Raw genomic sequence first — 22,493 nt, 5'->3', positions numbered from 1 at the left:
GATGGGAAATGTAGGCTACGTCACTTAAAAGAAAGTTTCTCCATTTTGAGTTTTGGAAGTTACACTGATTTAAACGCAGTGTTGTCTTTTTGTCGCGTGGTGGCGCAGTCAGCTTCATTCATAAATATGGGCTTAACTTCATTTGCAAAACAGTATACAACTTAGCAAGCCACTGTCTTGCTTTAAAACTACAAAAAATATCAGTCATATCAGGCATTGAGCCGGTGAATAGAGCCAGCTATGTGTGAACCGTTACCCTGCCCTGACTGAGTTCACGGGGTTCCTCAGCTGCCAGCCAGCTGTTGCTGAAAATGACCAAAGTTTATTTCTTTTAGCTACATATGATAACATGTCTGTTAAGTTGGCGTTTGCTTTCGAAGACAGTTGCTTTGAGCTTACCATGTTAGGACGGCGAAACTTAAAAGAAAATCACCAACCATCCAGCGGCGGTGAGTCCTTTCTCTCTCTGTGCAGCACCGACGACGTTATTTTCCAGAGCAGTTCATTCCTCTGACGATAAAGCTGGAACTGCCGCCGACGAGATGAACAGTCTCTTTTTTGACGGTGGATAAAGCTTTGGGACGGTTTTATCAAAGTGAGCGGGTATGTCCCATTGATTTTGGGACGGTTCTTTTCATAGAAACCACTCCTTGTTGCTTTGTCCAACAGTGACGTCATGCCGGTTTGGGGGTGTGTGGGGGTGTCTAAAGAGTGCCGACCCCGAAAGTTAACAATCTGGTGAGCACACGGGTTTCTACCTCATTTAGTTACCATACATACTAATTGAAAAAATGTTTTGAGTGGCACCCTTATGGCATATCCTTATCTATAATGTAATCTGATTTATCACACGTCTTGACTCATCCTTATGGTCCTTGAACATATCACTAACAGAGATTCACCAATATAATTCATATTGGCGCTCACGAGATTATATTTATATTATATTTATATATTTACGTGGATCCATACAGGTAGTTTGATCATCTTAGTTAGATTGATTAGTGTGGGCTAAATGTGGCATGCAGACTATGACACTACTGTCTGGAAACACATTTGCCAGAGACATGACACAACTTTGGAAAATCTTGAGCTATGCAGCAGGAAAATCAATTGGGAACACGTGCAATACATAAAAATAGTAGATATTTTAAAACAAAAGTGTAGCTGTGGGCACAGTGTAGGGATTTACACGTCAACAATGTAACTGGTGCAGTTATATGAATTGGCCTGACATTTATTTTTATTATTTGTCTTGAGGTGTGTGTGTGTGAGAGAGAGATAACGGGGGGATTTTAGGATTGCCCACGGTTAAAAAGTACACTGAACAGCACAGAAAAGTAAAAGCTCCTTTGTTTGGACAGTGCAAGTAAACGTGACGTACACCACGTGACTAAATCCAGGAAGTGAATCGAGTGTCAACAACGAAATGGTGAGTGTGCAGTTCTTTTATAAAGTGTGCATTGTATCACGGCTTTTATGAGTGACATGCATTCTGTAAGTTATCGTTGGAGTGTATTAAACCTGTTCTACTATAAGAATAGCTCACGTTTATTTCTCCAAATCGATACTGTATATTTAACAAACGCTAAGCAGCTAATGTTAGCCGAGGTTGAGCAGGTCTGCTAACAACACATCGATATTTTTATATCAACCCCTCCCTCCCCCCAAAAGATATATTTAGTTAATATATAAGAATCCATCTTCTAAAATAATCATGTTATTCGTCTAACGTTGATTCTGTGTAGTGTTTGTTAGTTCAGAAGTGTAACGTTACTATTCCCATCTTCAAACCAACAAAAGCATAGTGAAATTTAAACTTATACAGTCCGTTAACGTTACCCCACATCGGAAATTACTGATCAAATCTAGCTTGAATATTTTCTATTTTTCCACCGTGTTAAGACTTGTGTTCTGTTTGTGTATATTGTAGATGTCCTCTCCAGACTGGCACCTGTCTCTGAAGCTGGTGGATCAGTCCAAATCCATCTTCCACTTCCCAGAGATGATGCCAGGAGATGTTCCTCCTGGAGGATACAGAGTCGCTACTCTAAAACAACTCGTTGCAGCTCAGCTTCCAGACTCCGTCCCAGATCCAGAACTTATAGGTCTGTTACAGCTCTGGCATATACTGAGTGGAGGAGGACTTTTAAATGTGGGTTTGGCTGTGCTCCACTGACAAGAGGACTGTGTGTTGCTGTGTTGAATGTATGAGTGATTGTTATTTGTCCTTAAAATGTTCTGCCTTTGTTCATGTTTTGCACCAGAGCTGGTCCACTGTGGGAGGAAACTTAAGGATGACCTGACACTGGATTCCTGTGGGATTCAGCCGGGATCCACCTTACACATACTCAAAAAGACCTGGCCAGAGCCTGAGAGCAGTCCAGGTGAGTCTGTGTGTCAATTTAGTTTTTCAAAATGTGTTTAAAGATCCCCTCCAAACACGTATTAAGACATATAAAATTACTCTGCTTGGAACAATAATTTGTGTCTGATATGGTTTTTCAGTGTCAAACTCTGCAGATACATCACTCTGCACAGTGAAGCTCAAACATCCAACTGTAGGAACAAGAAGAAAAACATATTTTTGATTGGAGGGGGACTTTAAGCTTTACTAATAATAATTCCAAAACTCTGAATATGAACAAGAGCCTGTTTTGTTTTTTTGTTTTTTTTTTCTAATGTTTTTAATTTCTTTCTTCATTAGAGCCTGTGAACAGAGCAACTGCAGCCAGGGAGTTCAGGGTTTTCCATGCAGCTCTTCACTCTCTTAACTCTGCCTACAGAGACTCAGTGAGTAGAATACACACAGTGGCAAGTACAGCACTGCCCATGGTGAAACCTCTCGAAATATATACTCCAAACACTACAAATTATCATATACTTGACCTATTAGGTTTAGGTTCATTGTAGATTCAAATAATAGTGAATATGCTAATGTAATATAGCAAATTGTTTACTACTAAATGCAATAATGTCCATGTTCTATGTGTCCTGGTAGTCTAGTAGTTAAGATGTGCCTTACACAATTGCTATGTCAATGGTTCAATTCTGGACGGGGACCTTAGTTGCATTTCATTTCCTCATTATACTTGTCTGGCTGTTCTAGCGTTTGCCTATTCTATCTACTGTCAATAAAATCTGAACAAAATAGTCTTTAAAAAAAACTATCCTCATTATTTAGGATCCTTGCACATATGCACTCAGCCAGAAACCCAGAAAGTCTGATTTATTTGGCCAAATAATACCAATAAGACCAAAACTTGACTTTGTCAAGCTGTTCACACATTAAAATGTTGATCAGGTTGTCCTCTACTGCAGAATGCAGGAATGCATTGAGTGTTTGCACTACGCCTATTTTTGGAAGAAAAAAAGCATGTCCTAAAAACATGCCCTTGACCTGAAGACTATTTTGCTCAAGTGATTGGATTTTTCTCAACAGTCATTTAGGTGCAGTCACACCTGTGTTTACAGGTGTTTACGTTTGATTGGATCATAGAAGCGTTTCAGGGCTAAGTGTGAACAGTGTCCCAGGCAGCCAGGAGCTAGTCAAAGATTACCTAACAGGAACAGGTTTATCTATTACAGGTTGGCAGTTGTACATGGCATAAACCTACCAGGCAGAAACATGTATGAACATTCGTGCAAATGATAGTTCCTGAGATCCAACTTGTCAGCAGCTGATGGGCTTTTAAATCACAACACAGCACTCAATATTTCATCCATCATCAACAGACTCCAGCATCTGTTAAGTGTTTTGATCTTTCATGGAACTATTTTATTTGGTGAATGATACAGTGATAATACTGTAAAACTAATAGAATCAACCATGGGAATACACCAGAGATTTGTTTCTGTTGCTGACTGTTAAAACTTAGTTTGTGTTGTGATTTTAAACGTCTTTGTCGAGTAGTTCCATTTATCAGGGATATCCATAAAAATATACACTAAACGTGTCTATGGGTAAATAAGTTTGTATATGAATGATTAATGGCTGCTTTTCCTGCAACTGTTACTACTGCAGCTGCTGTTACTGCGTCTTCTGTTGCTGCTACATTTACTAATGGGTCTTTTTCCCCTCACGTAGGTATATAAAATGCTGACAAATAAAGAGTCTCTGGATCAGATCATTGTGGCCACACCAGGGCTCAGATCAGACCCAGTTGCCCTAGGTAAGACCTGATGGACCTTGCTGAGGTTTATGAATACCGTTATCCATCTCATTGTACTATGCAAATAGTAACATTTCCTGTAAAAATTATTCAATCTGCTCAGGCGTGCTACAAGACAAAGATCTCTTCGTGCAGTTCACAGATCCCAACATGCTGGACGTGTGAGTGTGGCTTTTCTTTTGTTATTGGCTTTGATATGATGAATAATAAGTGAGCGCAGTACAGACACACAAGTCTGAGGTCATTTAAATTCACATCTGTACTTCTCTGTCTGTCTCATAGACTGATCAGTTCACACCCAGCCCTTGTCAATGCCATCATCCTGGTCCTGCACTCTGTGGCAGGCAGCATGCCCACTCAGTCCAGCGCCAGCTCCTCTCGCAACGTCTCTGCCAGTTCCTACAGCGATATGCCAGGTGAGCGGGAAAGATAGCTCAATAAAAGCAGGCAGAAATTATGATAGGCAAGGGAGGATTGCTAATTTTGGAGCAACTGAATTGAAGCAGACAAGTGTAACGGTTGGATAACATGTAACAGTCTAGCAGTATGTTGAAGGATGTGTCTGCCATTTTGAAATAGTTCATATTTACGCATTTTGATCATGAAAGTTGTTTTCAAAAACAAGTTTTTATATAAATAGTTTCACCCTCATTATTTTTGTAGATCTTGAATGTCTGGCATTTTATTAGTCATGTTTTGCTCTGTTGTCAGAACATGTACAAACAACTCTTATTCTGTTCTCTTTTTCTGGCAGGAGGCTTCATGTTTGAGGGCATGTCTGACGATGAGGAAGATTTCCAGTCGGTGAGTCAGTCTGCTTGATACTCAACATCAGACATCATGTAAAGGAAAACTGATGATTCTTAAGGCCTTAATGTATTTTTGTGCTTTTTAAATGTATGTTACAGGGAAGCCCAGCGGGTCCCTCCAACAGAGCAGGGGCCTCTGCAGGAATACGACCAGTGTCTCTGGGCCACAGTGGAGCAACAGGCCCTCGACCAATAACGCAGAGCGAGCTGGCAACAGCTCTGGCCCTCGCCAGCACCCCTGACAGCAGTGCGGTTACTCCAACGACAGCAAGCCAGGTGCGATTTATTTAAATCTTGAAAAAAAATATACAGACTACTGAACTTATGTACACAAGATATCACACTTTAAAAACATGATCTCTGCTGTACAACCTGGCTACAAACTGCAGATCAATACACCTGTCTTTTTTCTCCTCCATTATTCTGTCTTTAATGTAGTCGGACCCCTCTAGTGGTGTAGCCCCCATGCAAGCAGGGACCCCTGTCAGTAATGATCTCTTCAGCCAGGCACTACAGCAAGCTCTACAAGCTACCAACATGTCTGCTTTACAGGTGAGGTTATGTAAGCTTTGTAGAAAGACGTGAAGATTATCTATTTTGTGTACTGCAGCAGTTAAATTGTTTATCAGAGCCTAAGTGGTGCAGGAGTGTAAAGTATTAGCTTTTTAGATGTCGGTGACTCTGGGGGGGAGGGGGGCGTCTTTGGATTAAAGAGCTTTCTTTGAATGTGTTTTTGTTTTGCCAGGGCCGCTGGCAGTCCCAGATGCAGCAGCTCAGGGACATGGGGATCCAGGATGAGGAGCTGATGCTGAGGGCGCTGCAGGCCACAGATGGTGACATCCAGGCTGCCCTCGAGCTCATATTTGCTGGAGGCCCAGGACTCTAAACCCATACCCCACGGACAGAGGCTTTTATGTAGAGAGAGGAGAGTACAGGAGGAGGCTTTTACAGGCTTCATGGAAACTTGGTCATCCTGCTACCCAGCAATTATAAGAAAATTATGGCTGTACACACAAGTTTTTGTAACTGCCTCATTTTCCTTGAAATGTGCCGCTATATGCAGCACCGTTTCAAGTGAGCTCCCCACAGTTTTTGTATCGACGTGACTAGATTTAAATAAATTAAATCATGCATACCTCATCAGCTCCTTAACTGTCTACCTGTTTATCTGATTAAACATATTGTTTTAGTCTTTTCTGGTCTCTAAATTATCTATTTATCAGGGTAAATTGGTAAATTGAAATGTTGATTTTGCTCTGATTTGTTTGTTTGCCTCCTATTGTGCAAGCATATATAATCCTATAATTATTGGTTTGCATTATTGAAATGTGTGCGTCATAGTGCTCTAAAAAGCATACTGCAGTTACAATGTCTACTCATATTGTGTGTAATTCCCTACTTTGAACACTAGATGGCAATGCAGTAGTTCATTTCCCAAACATGACTGATTATCATAGGCCAATGTGGTAGACTTGCTGCTTGTTCACCTGTTTTTTCTTCCTCCTAAATTGAAAATCATCCTTTTGAAGCCCTCTATTGAACATATATTTGATAAAAGGTTGTTTTATTTGTTGTTGGAGCCAATAATATGACATCCACCGAGGTGTTTGCTGTGCTTGTCAGAGCATTGTTACCATCAGCTGAGCCCCCCTCCCCTCAATCCTTATTACAGAGAGCTACATTTGCTTTGTCTCGTAGTCTCCCATCAGTGTGTTTTTAGGGGAGGACATATTGCACGTCCCCCTCTGCTACCTACCATTCTCCATCTACAGTAATTGCCCTGCTTAGTTTTATTACTGCACCTGTGAGTGTGACAGCTCAATCAGTGGATTGCCCTTTCATGAGCACAGCACCCAAACAGCGCTTTGTGTCCGTCTGTCTCCATTACCGTTTTATATGCATGCACACCTGCGGGCAATTTCCACCTCCAACTGCCTCCAAGGGTATTTTAAAAATAAAGCATTTCCACTGTGTTGGAGGAAACGGTGTCATGGCTTCAACAAAACAATAGTGAATAAAAGTGTCATTGCCTTTCTAGCAAATTAAAAAGGAACCTGTTGTGGTTGCCAGGATAAATTGTTGGAATTTTAAGCCAAGCAGAAATACTGTAGCATAGCTCTGCATTGGTTTCAGATTTAGACTTGTGTTTTTTTTTTAGTGCTTCACTTGCTGCTAAGCTGTGAAATCAGATTTGGCATGTGTGGCAGCACACATATATCAAAGTATATCATGTCTACTTACTGAATTTATGTATAGACCATCATTCCAAGCCTTATAGCTGCAGCTTTCAGGATATTCTAAACATTTTACTATGTCAAAATCAGCATGTGAAGTTGTCATGGAGACACTGGGAATTGCCATTGCACATATGGCATAGAAGAGCTGTTATTACACACTGTATTTAGGTGCCTTTTGTTGTCAAATGTCAGCACACTTCAAAGAAGTATTGGCTATATGTTATCTCTGAGGACCTTGCCTGATATTACAGTCAATCTTCTATATCCAACCTACTGTTAAAAGAGAGCTGATAAGTATATTTTGTACATGTTGACGCTTTCATCACCTCTCCATCAAAATGTGTGAGGGACCTTCACTGAAATAAAGGTGATATTGCATTGGCTTGAGAGAGACAGGTGAATTTTAGTGTTACTCTCTTTTATAATAGGGGCTGTATTGCAAGCCAACCACCTTGAGGGAATAGAAATAATGGAACATTTCTCTGTCTATTCCCACCTACCATTTTATTTATTAAGATGAATATACTGCAGTCCCTCTTCATTAGGCTTTGCCACAGTTATCGCAAGTTTTGCCTGGATGTCTGCAACATACTTCAAGCCATTTGAATAGCTGTTAAGAGTCACGCTATTCATTGAGTGCTTTGTTAGACTTTCTCTGTGTCTTTTCTAATGACACGATGGAACAGGAAATGGCATAAACTAGAGAGATGCTTTCCTAATGAATGAAGCCGGGAACTTTGAAGCTGGCACAAATCTACCCAATTACTCCTACAGTGACCCGGGATTCAGGTAATAAGCAAGGTTCTGCACCATGTCATTATGGGCAATATGTTAAGCCAATAGAAATCATCAACACCAGACCTTTTGAAATGGCGTAAGAGCCCCTATAATCAAGCCTTCACAGACAACCAGAACAATAGCAACACTATTCTCTCCCAGCTGAAATCCTCAGACGTGCCAGAGGAGGAGAAAGGGATGGAGTTGGTACAAAGCCCTCCATCCACTTTTGTCTTTGTGAAAGGAGGCAACTCACGTGTTATTAACATACAGTCTGTTACCTGAGATTGCTTTCTACCCAGCGTGACTGAGCAGAATATGAAATGAGCTTCGGATGGACACAAGGCCATTTTATCCCCTTGTGGCCCATTGCTTTCAAGCCAAGCTTTTATTCGTCCCCTTCTTTTTCAGCACTCTTTTTTTTTGTCCACAAAAGCTTCTTTGATGCATTTCATCCCAGGTGCTTTAACCCTTGATGGAGCTTTTCCGGAGCAGAGGGAGAGGCAAAGACCGTGCAGAAACCACTGGGAGCTTGAATGGAAACTCGAAATAGCAACTTCACTTCTTGTTTTGTCTGAAGTTGTTTGATTTGATTGAGTCAAGGGAGATATGTGAAATCAAAAGCTACATCTGAAATGGCAGCATATTCTCAAAACTAATTCAGTGCATACTATCAAACGACCCGAGAGGCTGTGGATGTTTCTGCATTTCATTTCATCAACGCTCTGCCTGCAGTGCTTTTCCTGAATGGCTGCCAGTTGTTTTGTGGCCAAAGTGTGCTATGTAAAACGTGTTTTTGCTGTCACAATGGAACAGTTTCTAAAGCGATTTTAGGGTAAGGGATTAGGGATTTCACTGTTAAAATTGCGTTCAACAGTGCTGCGCAGAGCTCGGCTGAAGCCGTTTCATTTACATGGAGCAGTAACAACCCTGAGGGTCTGATAGTTTGTAAGTATCGTAGTGATGTGTCTGGCTGAAAAATATCCACAATCACAGTGCAGTCCACTGTGCCTAGTGTGTTTTTATCTATGCCTATGAATAATGTAACCCACTTGGTATCTATCACTTTACACATCATCATTTGTAAAATACATATTTAATATCCTGTATGCTTTTGTTTTTCTCCATCAAGTGTCTTCCATTCACTCAGACATTGTATTCGCTTGCAGACCAACTTAAACACAATAATACCTTCTTTCCTAGTTTATTTTTTCCCAGTGACAGATGGGGGTAATTGCAGATGTACAATCATGGATAGAGGGAGTCATGGCTTTTGTTAAATCTAGTCTATTAGAGAGAGTGACAGACTATAAGAAACAGACCAACCATTGAAAATCAGTAATACTTCTCTGTCTCTCTATTGTTGGTGAGAAAAAAAGTCCTCTGGACCTGCGACAAATGCCAAGAATAATACTGATTTACACTTCATTAAATTTCCAGTGTGGAAAAAAATAGCCAATGTGCATAAAATGCTGCTACTTTATTATCAAAAAAAGCAAGAGGTGTGATTACTGGAAGCAGGGAACCTAATTGTAGGAAACATGGACTAGCAACCTTGATTTTGGCTTGCCTAGAGAGGTAGAAACATCAAGCAAATCCCACTGGGATGAACAACAGTGAAAAAAAAAATTACAGGACTGTGCTGCAAAGTGGATCAATAGAGAACAACAACTGCTGGAGTACTGGCTTGATAATAGCTCCAGCGTTCTGTCCTTGACTCAAACAATGGTCGCTCTTCACTATTTACCAAAGGTTTTCAACATGGTAGCTGGCGTTGGTCATCAAAGCATCAGGGCACACGTTTAACTCATAAACCCAATTTTATTTCGTTTTAAACTTGATGCCTCTATGTCCCCACACAATACATTCAGTATATACATTTGGCCATGAGGGACTGTACAGAGATATGTTATAGTAGTGCATACATACGTGGCACGAAAATGTACACAAAGGAAACTCATACATGCCACTTTACCACAGTAAAGTGATACACAAGATACACACGGGGCAAGTCAATGGCTGATGGCTGCTTACACCAGTATACACACATACGCACCTGCATATACACACAAACACTGTTTTATGCATGCACAATTGTGTGTCCACACAGACACACACACACACACACACACACACACTCGCACAAACACACACATTTTAAGACACTTCTGAGGGAGGAGAAGGGCTCTTTCAGGTTCTCATAATAGAGATATACGGATGTGAAGAGTGTGTCTGCTGATTGCAGCAAATTCCTCCCTCTGTCAGAACACCTTCCCCTCTGTCTCTCCCTTATTCTTCCCCTCCACGTCTCCTGTTTTCCCTTTCTCCAAAGCTAAGGCCTCTATCTAGGCAGTGCGGCCATCATACGCAGGCTCTTTCCTATGGTAGAGTAATACTCATCAGCAGCAGTAACTAAATAAAGAGCATCTACTGTCAACATTTGATCTCTTAAACATGGAACATTCGGAACATAAAGGATACATCACACATATAGTTTATTTAATTTGCATTTCTTCTTAGGATATCTTCTCTCAAGGAAATACATAGGTCCACTTCCACAACATACTGTCTCCTAATAAAGCTGCATGAGGTTGCCTCATCACATGATCAGACACATGACATACTTATCTGATGACAGTGACATCTGTCTGCTCACTTACTGCACCAACAAAATAAACATCTGCGTACATCCCACTTTCTCCAAACTATTTTTACTAATCAGGTCGTTCTGCTGATTACTTTTCTTCCAGGTGGACATTTTGTACCATCACGTTTGTCATAAACATTTGGTGGAGGCACACACTCCAATCATTTTTCCCTTCAATGACTGCAGTTTAGGTTTGCATAGCACATAATGGAGATATAGTCAAAGCCAAAACTGATTTGACTTTGTTTATACAATGGTCATGCTTGCTTCAGCCTCTAATTCCTGGTGTCAGTAATTCTCAGCTTGGACAAAGCCCCCAAAATTTCCATTTTAGTTGGATTTGCTCATTAAACCATTTTATCAAGTGAATTTTGCCACTCATAAGACTGACGAGGATTTCCTCTGAAGAGCCAGTTTGATCATACAAGCATTAGGCACTCTCATTAGACTCAGTTCACGGTGTAGATACTGCTGGCTTGTACTTTGTGTAAATGCTGTTACTTGCTGTAATTGGTCAGCAATACATTGTGGTTTATTAGGCTAAAAGACAGACATGTCAGTCCTATGAATCGCCAAAATCAAATGTGGTTAATGAGTAAATACAAGAGGAAATGAAAATAAGTGAGTCATATCAGTCAAATTCTAGTTTCTTGAGTTCAGGGGAGAAAAGCAAATCTCTGACAACCAAAGAGGTTCAAGCAAAGGCTGTCACCAGTTTGTACCAGCAGGGTAAAATACACACTGGAACTCAGAAAGTCGCATATGCATACCTATACCGTACGCAAGAACATGTTGGACACATGCATACGTGCATTCACTCGCATTCACACATGTATGCACATCTGGTAATAAAGAATAGATGGTAGAGAGGTTTAATGCTGAGGAAGTATGACAGGTCGAAGGTAGGTGTTTTTCCGGTTTGAACAGGCTGCGCTGTGATTGGTCCAGAGGAATTTGCAATTGTCTCTCACGAGAGGCTTGACAATCCCGTTGGTCAGGAGACGCCGTGACTGGAGTTCCAAAGCCAGGCCACCGAGGCAAACGTGCATTTAGCAGAACTTGATACAACAAAAATGCAAAGCACCACAGTAAAAGAGGCTGATGTAGTCCCAAAAAACACGATCACATCGGCACACAACGATGAGGGCGAGGGGGCCGACGGGCCATCACAAAGGAGTAACACATCAGTAATAATTACCCCAGAATAAATTACAGTCACAGAACAATCGTTAAAAGCAGAATTGGAAATCAGCTGATCTAGAGGACTGATTTGACCCATGCATTATAAGGCATTAACCAAACATTTGTTACTGACATCACACAGTATCATATTAGTGACTATACATACAATTGCTGATCTGGAAAATCTGCTTATGTTTTCATAAAAAAAAAAATTGGATTAACTGTATAAAAAAAAACAACATATTCCTAAACTAATGCTGATGCAATTTTGAGGGAATTGGGAATGTCGAAGGGAGGGCAGATCGATGTCTGCAATCCCATTGTACCTATTGATCTGCAGATGGGCGAATGAAATTGATTTTCTGAGGTAGACAATGCAGGCATATTTCATTCTCCCGATGCAAAGCCATTCTAAGCAGGGGTAGCGGGGGTAATTTGGTCCATTTGGACAGGCTCTGGTCTCTAGCCTCAGCCAATTGTACTGTGTCAGATGGGTTGACCCATCCATCATGCTCTCCTGCCTGTCTCACCACTATGGTACTTACACTGTCATTGGTGTGATACACCCACTCAGTGATGGATAGCAGACAGCATGTACTATGACAAGATAGAGAGATCAGTCTGCACAGCTCACAGGCCTGTTGTTTCCGAGCAGCTGGGGACACACCATTCATACAAGGCCGGTTTATTCAATATCCTGGCCACTGTATGAGGCCCATGTGGACAATATCCCTCAACATGCCTCATAAATGTCGCTTCGCTTACACGGCTCTTACAATCTTCAAGTCCCCTTGAAATACAATTACTCGTACAGTATCAACAGAGCCTAACCAAATGAGAAAAGTCCAACAAACTCCTACACAGTTGTCATGATGTGCACTCTTAGGAAAAAAGGTACAACATTTTATGATAAAAGGTACATCCCAGTGACAAATGCTATGTTGTGTACCTTTCTTTGAGTGTTAAGTGCTAAGGGAAATCAGCTCAAGAATCAATGAAATGATGTTCCTCAGATAGTCAGTCTGTGATGTCATGACGTGGGTGTCTGTCATAAATAAAATAAAATAAAATAACAAAAGACTTCTGCAACACTGAGTCTGTATGTATGAGATAGTATGCAGTAGGCCTTCAAAACAGGTCTGGAATCTGTCGGCCAGTGAGGTGAGTCAGAATCAGCAGTTTGGGATGCCACTGTTTATCTTCCCATGAGCCTGTAGGGCTCTGTTACGAGGGACAGGAACTTTGGAGCCACAGGGTGGCCCAGTGAGTGCTGCAGGGGCCGACGCCTGCAGGTGACCCAGAGCACTATAGTGTCCTGATGGCTACGGGGTAGAGCAGGGACATGTGTTCGGCACCCTTGATGGGAAGCTTGCGGCTGGAGTAGAAATGGATGATCTCGGGCACGCTGTCGAAAGGGCAGCTGTTCTGGCCTAGGATGTACTTGTTCTCCTTGGTCCGTGACAGCTTCATGTGCATGAAGCCCTGGCTGCTCCTGGGGACAGAGGAAGACAGAAGAGAGGGCCAGAAAAAATGTTTAGTTCTATTTGAAAAAACTAATTTAAAGAGCTTTAAAAAGCTTGTATAAACAGAGCACTACACCTTGACAGCTCCTTTCTCATCTACTCCCACAGTAGCTGTTCCCTACAGTACGTGACAGTGTTCTGAATGCTGGATTACCTCTGATAACTTTGGGGCTGTCTAGGGATGATTAAAAGGCAGGTTGCTTAAGGTGCTGGGTTTCACATGCGGAGCATAAGGATGAGGCTAATGAACCCCCAGGATAAATCACTTAAGCTACAGCTATAAATGCAGAGAAAATTAAAAGCTCCCTGTGTGTTTCTAGGAGCCTTCGATCAATACATTTTACATCTTGCCAGTAATCTTGCTTTAGAATAGAAAATTACTTTTTTGGAGTTGTTCAGTGATGCAACAGTAAGCTTTAGCAAGGAATGGATACTTGCTGTAAATATACTGTTTTGATCGTTTGTCTTTACTAAATACATTAGCATAATAGCTTTTTCAATCTGCAACTAATGCTTCTAGCAAGTTATGATTGCCCTATCCATAAACTATGCACTCACTGGCTGCAAGTGGGCATTATGGCCTGTCATCAACATAATGTGCACCAGTTCACGAAACCTACTTTCTGTTATATGTTATTTCATTACTTTTGCCTAATGTGAAATGAAACCCATGTTGCTGAAATGCAAAAAGAAAAACAAACAAAAAATCTGGCAACAAAGACAGAACTTTTCAATTACACTGGAAGAAAAAACAGGGATATAAAAACATTAGCCCTTCAGGTACATCAGGTAAGCACGAGAGCTGCAGACCCCATTGACTTATGGGACCAGTCAGTGTTATCTGCACTTTACATTCTGGTTGCGTCAAAGATGTTGTGGAAAAGGACTCTCGTGAGGACTGCACACACGCAGGATAAGTGTTTACAAGGTGTTTAGCAGGGGAGACATTATTTAATCTCTTAACAAAAAGATGATGTGGGAATAGCCTATGTGTTTATATATAGCAACAGATAAAAGCACACATTTCTGTTTTGGTGAGATGCAGTGAAACACAGCATCAGGGTGGTCAAGTCAAGTCACAGTCCTTGCTTGGTATTTCCCATATATTTGTATTTCTATTACTCCTTATTAAATTGACAGTAAGACACAAGTAAAACGAACAAAATCAATGTTTTTTAGGTCAGTGAATATATTCCCACCATAAATATATGCATATATTTGTAGGTATGCCCATTATCTTTGATGAACAGGAGCAAGCAACTGGGCTTTAGGCACCTTAAACATAAGGAAAGTCCATTCTTTACTTATCTCGTAATTGCATGTGTAAACCCTGCGGTTGTGTTCTCCCCCTGATGCACAAAGAGAAAGCGGCACAGAGATAACAATGAAGTGGGGGAAACAAAGCTAAGTGTGTACAGGGTTCAATTTAAGGACATCCATCAAAAATAGAAATACATTGTGATTTCTTCCTGTGAGTCTATTCTTTATTTCAACAGATCAGGCCAGTCCTCATCTGTTCTGTGTATGGCAGCTGATGGAGAATTTTTCAAATATGTCAGTGCTAACATCTTTTTTTTTTTAATATGGGAGCTTAGGTAGACAGCTGCAGGCTTGCTCGGCTATAAAATTGAAGTAAACACAACTATCAGACTTCTCCATTACTCTGCCTCTGGCTTCGATATTTTGAGCATGTCATTAACAACTTCATCATGATTTGAGTAGAGCAGGACAAATTTCCCTAGCCACAGGTCTCTACAATCCTATGATTCAGCGAGTTGTGCCAGGAGAGCTCATTTTAAAAACATCTTCCCTGCAAAGTGCATTTGATGAATCCTCGTGCAGTGCCCTGGGAGACAGGCGTTAGGTTACACAGAGGCGCACTTAAAAAGGCAAACACATCAATAGCATCATTTTTAGATTCCCAACTGATTTTCCAGTCAGTGTTCAGGGTTGCTTATCATGTTACAGTCCTGCAGAGACAGAAACCAGGACAACAGAGCAATACAGCAGAGCTGTTGATAAAATGAATATGGGGCTATTTTTGAGAAGACAAGCCTTTGTGGTGTTATCATATCCCTGTGTTTGTGGGCTCCTGTTGTCTAATCAGGATTAATCTCACTGGGGAGGTCTGCTGTCCTGTTTATTGAGGTTTATGACTTTGATTTGAACCCCGTAGTCCTCAGAGCAGGAACAGCCAGACAGCAATCACTGCTTATCTCTACCTTCGAGATATTGGATTGCTCCATGAATGATGCTCTCAGTGTTATGAATCTATGGCATCAGAAATGGCAGATATAATCCGCCAAAAGATAATGATCCTTGGCAGATGCGATGACCTTTTTAAGCATTACTGGGCATCAGATATCCTGTGCGCCCATTATTTCATATGAGAACAAATTGAATGAGTCTACTTGGGATGATCCCTACCATTCTGTAAGACATGATTGATGAACAAAAGAATATGGTTAGTAGTGTAAAGCAGCCTGTAAAGTTTAAGAAACAAAACCTAGGTCCAGTCTACTTGATGAACAAAATAGGAGGAAAAACATCTGAGCAGAATATTTGTTTTTTAACTTAGACTGGCTAAATAAGCTTAAAAAAGCCAGAATCAATATTGTTTTTGATGTTGTCTTTTGTGTCTGAATATGATCAAAACAGAAACTATAAAACCTTGAAGTGTGTCTGGATTAGGAGTTACATTTGCAGATGCTTTGGGGTTTTGCTTTCAGTTGGTTGTTTACTTCCCCCTAGCTTGTGCTCAAGCATCAAACAGATTTCGTTGTATAGATTTTCTTCATTCACGAACAATTTCTCTGTTCAGCCAGTGGACACATGCTGTGTGGAATCTGTCATGGGGTGAGAAACCGGATGACACTGGGCTCTGAGAGACTTGTGAAGGGTTTAATATGTTTCAAACAGCTAAAAGGGCTTTTATCCAAAAAGGAAAAGGCAGAGAGAAAGGGAGGGGCAGAAAAGAGGGGTTAGGAGGGCACAACAGACAGAAAATGCTTTCCATCAGGCCAGAGGACTCTTGAGGCTGGGGGTCTCAGCTACGTCTGTCTTTATCAATAATGCAATACACATCCGTGCCACTGCATGGCCTTATACATTTTTCAGCAACCTCGGACATGGAGGATCTTCACCTTAGGTTTCCGCTCGTTTTCAGTGGCAGCTGGGGGAGTCGGGCTTGTGTGAGCCGGCTGAACTTAGAGTCACCTCTGCCTGTGGTGTGGTAGCACCTGTCATTCCCACCAATCAGCCCGCTGATTGTTTTCTAGGCTTTATGTGACTGACGCCAAAGGCACAAGATGTGCACACAAAGAAGCACAAAGCCTCAAGAAACATTTGCTATGTTATTTTCTAACATGAAACATAACTAACATAACTATAATTTACAACTTATAAATCCAAGAAAGAGAAAATGAAAAAAAATCTATCCATCTGCACAAAATGGCGTGTAGTATTAGGTTCAATAGCCTATGTTTTAACTGTGTTAACCCTTGGAGGCTCCTATGCCTATTACTTTGGCTTTTGCCCTTATCAGTGTTAAGCCCACCAACTGTATGGGTAACCAATAATGGGGGAAACCATAGCCTCCACATGGCGGGGAGGGCACCTACACTGGTTAAAGGTCCAGGCTGCAGTTCCCATTGAGCCGCATACATTAAACAAGTAACACAATATTCCCCAGATTGATTTATTTCTCTTTTTTTTACTTTACAAACAGCTATTACGGGTCCCACAGAAGTCTTCCCATGATTCGCTTTTAGTTTCTCAAATCAGCCTTTCGGTTAAAGAGGCAGGAGATGGTCTGAATCCCCCAGGTCCTTCCCTATCATCAGCTTAAATAGTGCAGCTCATTATTGAGGGTCAGCTGGACAGCTGTGGGATGTGAATAAGTCTACATGAATTTTACTAAGCCCATTATTGAACCAGAGGGTTAAATTGTGTGATTTATTTTAAACCACACAACTGAATATTGAAGCTAAATTATTCTGTTCTTATTATTGCCTGGTTGAGTTCAATCCGTACAAGTTTCAGACACATGCAAGTGTCAGCATGTTTTTTCCAGCGCCTTCTGGTCTTCCTCCTCAAAAACTTTAGGAAGCTCCTAAATTGCTTATTAGAGGTGATATAATCAACTCCTGTTCCTGCATTATCACTCCCTATATCACATATAGAAAAAAAAACCATTTATACTATGTACACTGAAGACATGGGTCAAGTTACATATTTCAAATGAAAGAAAATTCTGTATAATGTACTCCCAACAAATATTCACTCCCTTTGCTGCAGTCATTTGATCATTTATCACAGAAAAAATCCAGCATGGCACTAGTTGTCGCTTAGATAGAAGATGAAACTGTGATTGCTAATCATGGGCCATTTCTGTGTTTGTGTGTGTGTGTGTGTGTGTGTGTGTGTGGTGCTGGACCATATGTTCTGGTCTTCTTTTGCACTTCACAGATATTTATCAAGGGTGTCCCTATAGGCCCTAGCTGTTTTGAGTGATAAATAATCGATTCCCAGGCAGTCAGAATTTCAGTATAGCAGGTCGGCAGTCCGGCGGTTAGTACGGCTTTTTGCCAGTCAGTAGGGCAGAAAAAGAAGCATCACACAAGCATAAGCTGATGATCAGTCATTGGGCCTGGAAGTTAGACAGGCAATGGGCTACAGTAACATGAAGAGAACTGGAGCAGCAGTGAACAGCATTATATTTCCCTGCCAAGATATACAAGCCTCCAGCTAGATGAGATCTGCGGTAATAACAAAGGCTAATCAATGTCTCTCAGCGTATTAGAGTTTCATCTCATCTCTGAAGGTCATCATGGGGCTGTGGAGATTTTTCTAAATGTCATATGGTTGAGTCTGCCCTCAAATGTAAAATGGACCGTATATAAACTAAATGTGAAAAGACCACTTGTCAACAAAGATATTATGATTTCATAGCTGATACCTCAAGCAAATTCACCACAGTTGGTTTTGACAAGTTTTCAGATGGCCACAAAATGTCTAGTTATGTTTTGGAAACTGTTGCCATGGCACCTTGTCCTAACACCCAATAGTGAATAATCATCAAGCCAAACCCACCAAAACCGCACGCTCCAGTCAAAAGAATGGGATGTGACTGTGCTTGAGCCCTTCAAGCTAGAGTAACTTCTACCAAATGTCAGACTAGACTAAACCAATCAGAGTTGCTCCTTTGAACCCTCTGCTGCACGTGGCAAGGATCTGGGGTCGCTGATGAAGGGCACCGGTAACTGAGTTGTGGGCACATCAGCAAATCAAGGAGCCGACAGTGTCAGAGGGGTTACCAGGGGGAAGTGGAGGACAAGGGACGGGCAGTATGTAGGTGGGAACTAAAGGTCTGAAAGGTGAAAATTATTACCATACTGAAAAGCTAGAGTCAGCAGACTACTGGGGCACAGGTATACAAAGATGTTAGACTTATCCACTACAGTATGTGTGCCCCACCAGTACAGAAAGCATGTGTAGCAGCTGTACTTCTTTGGCTTTACATCTCTCTGGTATGTGAGTATCTATTGTCCTATTGTCCTATATTGTCCTGTTGCAATTACTTTTTCACCAAGCTATCATGTGCATGTGTGTGTGTGATCATATTGTTTGTGACTTGTTTGTAAGGAAAAGAGAGTTGCTTTTCTTACTTAAGGGAGAGAGAGTAGTCATTCTTGCTGGTCTCGCTGTTTCTCACCAGGTAGCTGGCCTCCTTACACAGCCTGAGCAGGGACTCAGCATCTGTTCGGCTGATGGCTCCATGGTACCAGCTACAGTAAACAATGAGGAAAAAGGGAGGAGAATGGAGGAGGAACAAAACAAGTGGTCAGAACAAGCAGAAAATAGTATAAAGGAAATGAAACAACAAGTGTCAAACCCGCTCACTAACACAAAACGAACAAAAGGGCCTTTCATCTCCTTTTAGAACAAAGCCGTGTACTTGAAATTATGTAAAATTCCAGACATAATTAAGCAACACCAAGATCAGACTCACAACTGGCTTTCCAGGGGCATGGTGGGATCAATGCGTTCCCCGAGAGAGGAGCTGCAGTGGTCCAGTGAAGTCATTTTGGTGTTTACCAAACAGCCACTGGAGTGCCGCTGCAGCGGGCGAGTTTTCCCCTCCTTGGTGGGTGACATTCGAGACTTCTCTACACCATCAAACTGGACTGTAATATAAAGGGAAAAAAAACAATAGTTGAAAGATTTTATTCTGGAAGGATATAATTTATATTTGTAGTAAGACCACTCACAACTCTGATAACAACACAACAAAGGCATGTATGTACACTTCAGTTAGACTTCAGGTAAGGTCACTTAAAAAAAGGCTAGTGCGTTTAACAGGAAGTAGAGAATTGCAAACATTATGATGTAAATTGCTGTGAAATGTTTCTTCTAAACCTGACAGAGCAGTGAAGTGTGTGTGTGAGAACAGAAATCCTAATTGTGCATTTACACACACACACACACACACACACACAAAGTTACACTTTGTGTAACTGAAGGGCATGTACACACAGTGGAGAGGCATAAATCAATCCTTCCCCACTGTGTACACATTCCAACAAGAGAAAACACACACACACAAACTTCCTCCAGATCACTGAAACAACCACAATTATCTTCTGTAAATACATCCATATATACCATAGTATGTAAGTGTGTGCAAAGAACACACACAAACACATATGCAGTTTCATACGAACACAGACACAGAAAAATTCAAATGCACACAGACAAGCAAACCAAATCCCACGCACCAGTACTGCAAGTTAAACATTAAACTGGCTTTTCAAAACTCTCACGGTCAACTGTGGACATGACAAGCTCTCTTGGCAACCTCACAGGGAAGTGTTTGATGGTATGCGGGGGCTGGAGGTGACCTGTGCTCATAACACGGACTGGCAGAGGTCACTGAGCAGCTTCACAGCCAATCAAGACACAGAAAAAACATTTACCGTTAGTTACCAAAGCTAACATGAGAACAAAGAAGATAATCTGCACAAGGACAAATTCCCACTTCTGAAATGTTGGACGGAGTAGTGATGTGGCCGTCTGTGTGTGTGTTTTCATGTGTGTTTTAGCCATTTTTCCTCCGTCATCCATCACTATAATTGATGTCACAGCACCCTTGGCTTTGGAAAGACCTATTTAGAGCCACTGACATGCTTCTTGAGCAGTAACGGAGGGCAGATTCCTGCACCAAACATATGACAAGCTTTAGCCAGAGATCGTTGTGCTGCTTAAAGGTTTAAGATCGACATATCAAAGCTGATCCCTCGATAGATGGAGTTAATGTAAGGAGCTGAAAGCCAATGGGCTGCCTCTATCTTCGCAGCTCCCTGTCATTAATGGCCAGTCTTGTGTCTGGCGTTTAATTACCCGGGCTAAACATGGAAGGCACTGTACAGACAAACAGGCACTGTGATCTTAACAAACATGTCGATGGAAATGGGCCTACATCTGTCTAGACTCTGCATTCCAGTTAGAGGATTGCATTACACTTTACGGTTTGTGAGCTCGCCAAGTGTTCCTGTACTGAGTGACACTGACAGTGTCGATCAGTCAATTTAGTCTACACTAGACAACACCATGTCAACAAATTTCATCAGGCTCGTTGAAACGCAGAAACTTCTGTAGAAACTGCAACAGATGTATACATTTACTTTATTAACATGGTTATGGGCATGTTTTCCTTCACATCTTTGGCTTTCTCCACTGCCAAAACATTACAAATGTTAAGAATCATTAACTCTCTAGTGCCAACAGGCTTCAACAGAGATTAATACAATTAAAAGTGAGTTACATGTATTCTATGAACCAGTAATACCACCAACTTCTACTGAGACAGTAAACCTGTGCTGGTGCTGCATCCTGAGATCTTGCAATGCAACACAGTCCAATATATGAATGGTGAGACAGAGCACTGCTGTTTCAACTCCCACCACCAGGGGCTCCCCTTCACCTCCTCTCAACTCCGGGTTGAACTCGCTGGCCTTGAGCTCACTGATGCGTTTCCCTAAACGTAAACTCATGGAAATGATCATTCCAAATGACTCCGTCTACCATTGTTATCTTGGCCTCTGCACGTCTCTTCGTTATAGGGCTATGGCTGAGTCTTAAAATGACAAATTGTACTGCTTCATGACAGCTGGGTAAATTGTGGCTCTAACCTCAGACCCATGGAAGAGTATGAGCTGTAGCTCCACTTCCTCAGGGTCTGACTCTTGGACTGAGCGGTCAAATGATGCTCCTGTGTTGCACATAAGTCCACGTGAAAGACATTATTAGTTCTCCACTTTTTTTCGTGCAGTCCATTTAAACCACATGCTGACAGCTGGGGAACACAGTGTGGGTAGGATGAACATACAGTATACAGTATGTGTAAGGGTGAGAAATAGCGTTTCCATGGAAACTGACCAAGGGGACAAGGGAGATGCATGTTTGCTCCGCTCATCCCTATCAACGCTGACAGATCACAACATGAAGATCTAGCCAATTGCTCTCTCTCCCTCCTTCGCTTTCAATTTCCCTCTTTCCTGTTTGCGTACGTCCAACCCTTCCTCTCTTTATTCTCCTCACCTTCTCTTTTGATCTTTCTATCTCACACACTCTCACTCTCCGTCTCTCTAACTCTGTCTTTTTCTCTGTTTTTGCATGTCAAGGACAGAAAAACATAGAGGAAATTGGACTGTGGAAGAATGCTCGAGAGACAGAGCGGTAACAGCTTTGATCTGTTATCTCTGCTGTTTTTGATGGTCCTAATGTTGGGCTATCAGTCACTGATCATGTCTGTTCCTGTAATAAAATTGTTATACTTTACATATTTACATTATATGATCATATTCAAAATGGCTATAAATTGTACATTGAACATTATATGTTTTTCTCCCAGTCCACCATTGGTGTGAACATATAATGCTGGAAAAGGTATCTGCTTGTGTGTCATAAGGATGGATGTTGCTATCTCTCAGTGTATCTACAGCCCACTCAACCATCAGCCTGACCTCAGCTCTTCACATTTCCTCCATTCTCCCCGTGCCCACACTAATTCCTCCTCTTGCCAGGATTCAACACAATCAGTGCTTTTTTTTTACTTTGATTAAACCCTTTCTTCCCCCCTCCAACAC

At 41.5% G+C, this 22,493-nt stretch overlaps 3 protein-coding genes across 8 annotated transcripts in view; 1 reads left to right on the top strand and 2 right to left on the bottom strand.

Moving 5' to 3' along the window:
• cd276 (CD276 molecule) overlaps positions 1 to 663 on the bottom strand; it is a 66,298-nt gene extending 65,635 nt beyond the window's left edge. For 2 of the 3 annotated variants that reach the window (XR_006399286.1, XM_044336715.1), the window contains exon 1: positions 400 to 663. The gene's annotated coding sequence lies outside the window, so the exon portion shown is untranslated. The remainder of the gene's footprint in view (positions 1 to 399) is intronic. The other variant, XM_044336756.1, reaches the window with a different exon arrangement.
• A 33-nt stretch (positions 664 to 696) lies between these two features.
• On the top strand, positions 697 to 6,121 carry ubl7b (ubiquitin-like 7b (bone marrow stromal cell-derived)). The gene is made up of 12 exons (XM_044336611.1): positions 697 to 738; positions 1,365 to 1,432; positions 1,934 to 2,108; positions 2,268 to 2,387; positions 2,708 to 2,793; positions 4,088 to 4,172; positions 4,276 to 4,333; positions 4,455 to 4,588; positions 4,927 to 4,976; positions 5,081 to 5,257; positions 5,420 to 5,533; positions 5,727 to 6,121. Exons 2-12 carry the CDS (start codon positions 1,430 to 1,432, stop codon positions 5,865 to 5,867), a joined length of 1,143 nt encoding a protein of 380 aa, XP_044192546.1. The 5' UTR covers positions 697 to 738; positions 1,365 to 1,429; the 3' UTR covers positions 5,868 to 6,121.
• Positions 6,122 to 9,796: 3,675 nt separating this feature from the next.
• zgc:158464 (uncharacterized protein LOC791139 homolog) overlaps positions 9,797 to 22,493 on the bottom strand; it is a 95,317-nt gene continuing 82,620 nt past the window's right edge. For all 4 annotated transcript variants that reach the window (XM_044336295.1, XM_044336369.1, XM_044336444.1 and 1 more), the window contains 3 exons: positions 19,358 to 19,532; positions 19,014 to 19,133; positions 9,797 to 13,316 (listed from right to left, as the gene is read on the bottom strand). In XM_044336295.1, coding sequence (XP_044192230.1) covers positions 13,130 to 13,316; positions 19,014 to 19,133; positions 19,358 to 19,532 — 482 coding nt within the window. In that variant the 3' untranslated portion in view covers positions 9,797 to 13,129. The remainder of the gene's footprint in view (positions 13,317 to 19,013; positions 19,134 to 19,357; positions 19,533 to 22,493) is intronic.

This window comes from Thunnus albacares, chromosome 1, assembly GCF_914725855.1.
Source record: "Thunnus albacares chromosome 1, fThuAlb1.1, whole genome shotgun sequence".
In the NCBI taxonomy this organism is placed as follows: domain Eukaryota; kingdom Metazoa; phylum Chordata; class Actinopteri; order Scombriformes; family Scombridae; genus Thunnus; species Thunnus albacares.
Note: the sequence above shows the minus strand (reverse complement) of the source record. Positions and strands in the feature narration are given on the sequence as shown.